At 46.8% G+C, this 7,924-nt stretch overlaps 1 protein-coding gene and 1 non-coding gene across 2 annotated transcripts in view; one reads left to right on the plus strand and one right to left on the minus strand.

Moving 5' to 3' along the window:
• Positions 1-7,144, minus strand: part of SEC24B (SEC24 homolog B, COPII coat complex component) — a 66,788-nt gene extending 59,644 nt beyond the window's left edge. The window contains exons 1-2 of the mRNA XM_018569981.1: positions 6,930-7,144; positions 2,584-3,276 (exon numbers count right to left, since the gene is read on the minus strand). Coding sequence (XP_018425483.1) covers positions 2,584-3,276; positions 6,930-6,966 — 730 coding nt within the window. The 5' untranslated portion in view covers positions 6,967-7,144. The remainder of the gene's footprint in view (positions 1-2,583; positions 3,277-6,929) is intronic.
• Positions 7,145-7,376: 232 nt separating this feature from the next.
• TRNAA-UGC lies at positions 7,377-7,448 on the plus strand. The gene has a single exon. It is a non-coding gene; the product is annotated as a tRNA-Ala (tRNA).
• Positions 7,449-7,924: the final 476 nt, after the last annotated feature.

Here is a 7,924-nt window from a genome sequence, read left to right on the forward strand (position 1 = left end):
CCTCCTCCAATAATTAAAATTTCCATTATTACGGACAGGTCCCATTTCCATAGCGTATGAAGATATAAACTCACCAGCTGCTATTGCATCACTGTAGATACTTTGTTCTCAAACAAGCCCTTTGAGACTCATCTACGCAAGGCTACTGTGATAAACATCACTTTGGTATTTATATAAAGCCGTTTTGTTTTGGATCCAAAATTTGTGAGGCTGTGCAATGCACCGTACTGGGTAGTTGGAAACCACTCGTACCTCACTAAACTAAAACGATGCCAGTTTGAAGTGTTGCTGCGCAGGGACACCGATAATGCTACTGCCTCTCCTACAGCCAACAACAAACTTCAGAACAAGCAGAATGCAGATGAAGTTCTACACAGGTCTTGTCTTAAGGGCCCTGCAATATTAAGGAATTATCATACCTTTCCCCAACTGTTCCTTACTATCTAGGGTCCCCAAGTCAGACTTTGGGTTGCAAAGTGGATCCTGATCACAGAATTTAACAACTACATGAAAAAAAAAGAGACTTAAGAAACGTGATTTCCATTTAAAATCAAAGTATGTAGACTAGTGTAACATTCAAAATGTTAAAGCTCTAAAATGTTAGCACAACGCTTTGTAGTAGCAAACGGCAAGGACAAATCATCTGGAAGCCTTGATATGATGATCCCTCAATATTTCTCACCATGCCAAGAGTGAAAAGCAGATGGCTACAATGGGCAGCATGGGTTCAACACCAACCTGGGACTTTATCAACAACATATAACCTGCCAAGAGTTTGTGTGTGTCCTATGGCTATGGACAGGAACTGATGTACATGGTCTACATTACTAAGGGAGGAGAAAGAGAAGGGAGGAGAAGGGAGGAGAAAGAGAAGAGAGGAGAAGGGAGGAGAAAGAGAAGGGAGGAGAAGGGAGGAGAAAGAGAAGAGAGGAGAAGGGAGGAGAAAGAGAAGAGAGAAGAGGAGAGAGAGAAGAGGAGAGAGAAGAGGAGAGAGACAAGAGGAGAGAGAAGAGGAGAGAGAGAAGAGGAGAGAGAGAAGAGAGGATAGGAGAGAGAGAAGAGAGGATATGAGAGAGAGAAGAGAGGATAGGAGAGAGAGAAGAGAGGATATGAGAGAGAGAAGAGAGGATAGGAGAGAAGAGGATAGGAGAGAAGAGGATAGGAGAGAAGAGGATAGGAGAGAAGAGGATAGGAGAGAAGAGGATAGGAGAGAGAGAATTTGGGTCAGATAGCAGTGATGGAAACAGTAATATATGGTCCCTCCACTGCCTCACACCCCGACCCATCACTGGTGCATGTTTCAAAGATATAGCAGTGAGATTGATTCTAGGATCCACAGTCTCCAAATATTGCAAGTGGTGCCAAGGCAGAAGGTCCGTTTGCAATGCCTAAAAGTGAACTAAGAAGCTGGTGGACCATGCTGAGACAGAAGGCCCATGACTTTGCAATGCCTAAGTGTGGACTAACAAGTTTGTGGGCAATGGTGAATCAGAAGGTCCATTCCTCTGCATTGCCATACTGTGAATTAACAAGCCGGAGGGCGATGCAGAGTCAGAAAGTAAGTGCCTGTGCAATTACTGGGAACTAACAAGCTAGTTTGCCAGTACTGAGGCAGAAGGTCCATCCCATTGCTATACCTTACTGTGAACTAACAAGCTAAATGTGCTGGTGTGTTCAGTTTCAGCACATTGACTTGTACTATACAGAGGGAGCCCACATTAAGAAGGATTGCTCCATTGCTCCTGCTTAGGGCTTTCATCCTGAAACAAGGAGTGGCAAGATCAGCAGGTTAAAAGAAGGCAAAAATTAAAAGGGAGGAAACTAAAAATAATAGGAACAAGAACAAACTCAATAGTAAGGAAACTTATTTTCTTTAAATTAAGGACTGTGGGGTGGGGGTCATGTCTGAAAAGGTCCCTCCTGGTCAAGGAACAGTAGTTCCCTGTGAAGCTGTGGGGCAGACATTTGCACCAGCCATGATACACCTACCACAAAAGTAAGTGATACAGTCTTTATGTCTTTTGTAAATCAACACCCATGTAAAAAGGGAATGATGGGAAGCAATGTCAGACAACAACGTGTAGGCCGTGGGGAGAGAAGCTGCAAGTTACTGAGGACAGTGTGGGGAAAGCTGCAACAGAAGCTAGGGTACTGCCGAGGGAAAATTGTATGGTGGAGATGTAGACACTGATTAAAAAACAAGGCTGTGGGTGCGGACAATCGTGCATAAGCAATTCATGCCCAGGGAGCTTATCAGTGTTACAGTACAAAACCCCTGACGGGGTAAGATCTGGGAAGTGGACCATTTGCTTTTCTGCTACATTTATTCCTAGTGGCAGAATCCCCCAGCACTGAAAGCGTAAATGACACTTTATCCACACACAGTAATGAAACTCGCACATCCCCGGAGCAGCTGGTTGAGCTGAGAATCATCATGTGCTGTGAGCAGCTGTTCAGGGCTCCACTCTATGTACCGAGCACGTACAGAAAACAAGTGGCAACAAATCCAGTGACGTTAACAGTTCTTACACTCTAGATATACATTAAAAATAAAACCAAATACAATAGTGTAAGGCTTCTTACCTGAAGTAGATTGTTGATTGGTAGATACCAAAGACAAGCTGTGATTTAGAACATGGCCATCCTGAGCCTTTCTAGGTTCCACAGAAGGAGCAAGGAGCCCACTCTGCCTGTGCAAATCATTAGAATGTAGTGTAGAAGCAGTAGCCGTCTGTAGTCCCTGTGCGCTGCCAGTCACCTGAGTGGCCGATTGAAGGCTATGGGCAGCTACAACTTGTCCATACTGACTGCTGGCAGGCATTGTAGAGTATTGTGCCCCTTGATATAACAGATTAGATACAGCAGGAGCAGAGTAGTGACTGGAATGAGTCGGTAATCCCTGAGGAGGACAAGAAGAAGTGGCAGAGTATGCATAATTGTAGTCACCGGCAAATTCATGATAAGACGGGACAGGCGCTACAGGAGGAACTGCACCCTGGCCTGGTCCAGGTAATGCAGGAGCAGGATGGCCTGGAGAAAGTCTCGGAAATGATTGATGGGAGCCTTGATTTGCATTTAAATGATTATGTACAGGTGGAGCCATGGTGTTTTGTGGGGGCAGCGCTGCATAGTTGGCATAGTAATAATCCGGCGCATATTGGCTGCTTGTATACGAAGGAGTAACTTTACTCGGCACTTGTGAGTTGAACGCTGGAGAGGCATTGTTAGCTGGCTGATAATTTCTGTATCCGAATGACGGCTGAGGCTGAGAAGGGCCTAAAACCAAAACAGACATCTGGCGATTAGTGAATTTACATAACTACCACTTTATGTAACTATGTCATTCATTAAAGACTTACTATCATTTCCATAGACCAAACTGTATTCCTTACAGACCATGACATAACGAGAAGACCGTTTACATTTAAAGTGACACTAAACCTTAAAAATACATTCAAGTACCTCAACTGTTAACAAAAATTAGGGCTGGTACTGATTAAAATGTTCGTGTTCGATTAACCAAATTTTTTTAAAATCGATTAATTTCGATTATAACGCACATACAAATCCAACTACATTGGCCTATACACATACAGCACGGCAATTAAGTAATAAAATGAACTAGGATCATACTAATCCAGCACGTTAAGTTCGGTGACGTCACCGGGCTCCTCCCCCTTCCCTTCGTTAGCCGACGGAGCCACTTGGGGAAGGGGGGAGGAGTCCAGTGACGTCGATGTCCGTGACATTACCGGATCTCCGACGGTACTCAAAAATTTTAACGATTAGTCGAGGAATTAATCGTTCATTTCCGCAGCCCTAACAAAAATGTATCTTATTTGTGTATCGCTCGGCTGTAGATCCTCAAATCATCTCTGAATTCCTGCTGACACTGTCCTTCCTTCTGGAGGGTGGCTAATTTTGTCCCCCATGGTCCCCGTGTGTGTTGTAAAGTAGTCACTGCTCCAAGCTCGCTCCTGGGATGGACTACAATCTCCATACAAATTAGTAGACTAAAAATGAGATTGTAGTCCGTCATGGGAACAAGCTTGAAGCGGTGACTACTTTACAACACACACAGGGACCATGGGGAACATAAGTAGCCGCCCTCCAGAAGGAAGGACAGTGGCGGCACCTATTCAGAGATGATTTGAGGATTTGCAGCCGAGTGATACACAAATAGGATACAATAACAATAAACAGAACATAGGTGAAATAAGGATAAGGCTGACTGATGGGATATGTATTTCAGGACAGTCTGAACCGCAGTGCATGCATTCCTGCCCTTGAGTGGTGAAGCATACAAGATGAATTGCAGTAAATAAGCACAAACTCTTCCGTCCCATAAAACCAACTTCCTTTCAGCGGCAGCATCAGACTCCAATTCACTAATCAATACAATATCCATTTGAAGCAGAGCACTGTATAATTACTGCCTAGGCCTCTTTTACATGGGCCTCCTGCTTGTTTTATTTAAAACAAGAGAAATTGATCTGGGAAGTATAAACAAACGTTATACTAAACTGCCCCTGGACATTATTGTCCTCCCGTGATCCTACATTATTCTTTGTAGGATCACGGGAGGACATAACCCAACGTCCTCCCGTGACCCAAAGCTCAGTATACAGCAGGCTATTGCCCGCTATATGCCGAGAGCGCCGCAGCCAGGACGGATCCTGACAATACTGCGCTCCTCACTACCATCTAGGGGTGCAAGTGTGCTGTATGCAGGGCCGGCCTTAGGCCTTTAGGCGTCCTGTGCGAGAAAGCTTTACAGCGCCCCACAGTGACCACACCCCTCAGTGGCCACACCCTTTAGTGGCCACACCCCCAGTTACCACACCCATTTATTACCCATATTTTTGGTAAAATATAAAAAGCGGGGTCACGTCGGGTAAATAGACACCAAACATGTCATGCTTTAAAATTGTGCGCACCCAGCTGGGTGGAACATTCAGAAATCAGCTCATAAAGTAGAACTTTAGTTTAAAGGAGCTGACCGCACTGACCAACGAGAAACGTTTCTTGCTAAAAAGCACTTCTCATTGGTAACCAATGAGTGCTCGCCATTAGCAAGAACAATTTTAAATACATACCACAGGGCTGCAATACCATGTACAGAGTACGGGATAGTACACTGGGAGCCACGGAGGGGGAAGGAGCGTTGGTGATGAGGGGAGGAGGTAAGGAGATTGGTGGGGATAATTTGGTTTCCCAAATTCACCTGGGAAAGTGGAATTACCCTTTACAAAATATTGCCAGCAGGAAGGCTTTTATAGCAGAAGAGATTTAATTCTTGAGTTTAGTGTCACTTTAAAATGTAGTTGTGCATCGACTTTCCCTTTGTGCTGTTTTTTCCCCCCTGTAATGCCACCTAAGAGCAGTATCACGTTCGTTAGTGCGCCTGCACGGGCATCTGATGGCACAAGCAGTGATGAAAGTTGGAGAACTCGATGAGGACTGCGAGGCGGCACAGGCACACTTAGGGCAATTCGACGAGGCTTGTAAAAATGCCAGGGCTGGCGCACGTACACTAGCGCCATCTCGTCGGAATCTCCAACAGATGTGCCGTTATGAGTTGGAGATCTCGAGGAGTTGGCCATTTTGACAGAACACCACCAGCTGCGCGTACTAGCACATTATGACAAAAAGCATTTTTTTCCCGATGGATTACTTGTGCTTAAATTCCATAAACAGACCACAAATGAAGTTGGACCTTCATCTATGGGCTACAGTTTGAGGGCCGGTTCACACCACCACACTGGATCGCATAGCGGAAGCCTCGCTGCATTCTGGGGCAGGAGGGGGCGTGGCAGTGCCATTCAAGTCAATGGCACCGCAGACACGCCCCCTCTGCCCGCAGTGTGATCGCCCTCACGTGGCACAGCAATGCCTGCTTTCCGGTCCAGTGCGATCGGCCTCACCAGAACACGTGGCACAGCAACGCCTGCTTTCCGGTCCAGTGCCATCGGCCTCACCAGAACACGTGGCACAGCAATGCCTGCTTTCCTGCTGGAGGCTGCCATGAGTATGGCTTCCTAAGGGAAAATATGGGGTTGCTGCACACTTGAGCAAAATGAAGAGAACCTGGAGGAGCTTTCAAATGAAAGGCTGTGCAGCTCAGGGAGGATCATAAGGTAAGGATTGCTGGAACTGAGACAAAGGTCAATATTGGACTAGGTCTGTTACACTCAGGTGGGTTAGGGAAATGCCATAAAGGACAATTCTTAACAAAAGCACAGATGTCTTTTAAGCTGGTCATAAATTGCTGGGCTTCTTTCGTTCAGCCCCAGAATGAGAAAAAAAAATAAAAATCAGTTGATTCCCCCATCCACACTAAACAGCATGGATGGAAACATCTCCCCTGCTGGTGCCTGTATTCTGACAGCTGGCACCTGCAGCTGTCTGAACACCCGAACAGGGTCTGCAGCTGATAGGACACAGTCACCATTTGGCCAACAGCTTTCCACCAGGCTCCTTTGATTTTGTAATCCAGGTTTGTGGAGCCTGAAGGCCACCCATGGCTCAAATCTCAGCCTCTTTAGCAGGAACTTCTCCAAATCCGAGCTCTGCATAGCTAGCATAGAGAGATTCCAGTCCCCCCTGCTATGTTGTATTCCTCACACTGGACTCAGTCATCAGATAAGTGTGACGTCTCCAGATCTGGAATTCCAATATATTGTGGAATGAGGAGCCCTTTCTTCTGCTGGGGATCCCTATACTGATACCCCCATTAGCAGACAGGTTGCCCACCTGCTCAGTAGGCTGTATGTATGATAGAGCAGGACACGATCAGCTTAGTGTTGGTGGCATCTGCCTATTGCTGATAACAGAGCAGGAATGGCCCCTGATTTCAGGGAGGATGACAGTGATGTCAGTACACAGCCTGACAGCCATACACACAGCCCCAGCCTCCCTCACTGACTCACCGTTGTGCTGGGCGGCGGGGGGTCCCGTTGCGGACATGTTGTCAGCTCTGTGGGAAATTCCTACCAACGTTGCGTCACCGCCAGTCGCCTTCCGGGGCCCAGAGAGCTTCACGTCACCACCGCAACCACCGGCTTGTGGGAGGAGCCAATGGCTACCTCTCGGAGATCCGGAGAGTCATATGACCCTCTAGGAGTATGTCACTTCCAGCCCAGACGTGCCCTGCGTGTCAGGACAGTGCGACACCTAGAGGCTGGAGGAAACATGTTTTTCAAGGTATAGCTGCAGAGTCCGCAATTACCGTATTAGTCTGTGAGTGCGTTATATAAAAAATAATACAGGCAATCACAGGGAATTAAATATATAACGGATAACGCTAGTGTGTGCTGAATACTGAGTTCAGGTTTCTAAGTCATGTAGGTATTACACACGACTTATATCGCTATGTAGGGGATGTAGCTCAGTGGTAGAGCGCATGCTTTGCATGTATGAGGCCCCGGGTTCAATCCCCGGCATCTCCACACTTTTTTTAAATGATTTATTCAAAATGTTCCTATTAGAATTCAAATATTTCCAATAATGAATAAAACGTTATTCTTTTTAAATATATATCTATATTTTTAGGGATGCACCGATATATATCGGCCACCGAAACATATCGGCCGAAAATGGCACTTTTGGCCTGCGCTCGGCCGGCTGTCAGGCCTTGTTCACACCAAATGCAGACCAGATCCGGTCTGCACCTGCTCTGGTCTGGATCTGCTCCGCGCTTGGTGAACAAGGCCTCACACTTTCTCTCCTCCCCGCTGGGCGCTGCTCTGTGTCCCAGTGGGGAGGGTGAGAGAAAGTGTGACAGCCAGCCGAGCGCTGCGGGAGGAGAGCTCTGTGAGCGGCCGGCGTCTCTCCTCCCACACCGCTCAGCCTTCTATCACAGTCCGGCAGGGTGGTGTGTGGGCGGAGACAGCCCGCGCTGTCACAGGAGGCTGAGCTCTCGTTC

This window comes from Nanorana parkeri, unplaced genomic scaffold (genome assembly GCF_000935625.1).
Source record: "Nanorana parkeri isolate BGI_ZX_2015 unplaced genomic scaffold, ASM93562v1 scaffold36, whole genome shotgun sequence".
Lineage (NCBI taxonomy): Eukaryota > Metazoa > Chordata > Amphibia > Anura > Dicroglossidae > Nanorana > Nanorana parkeri.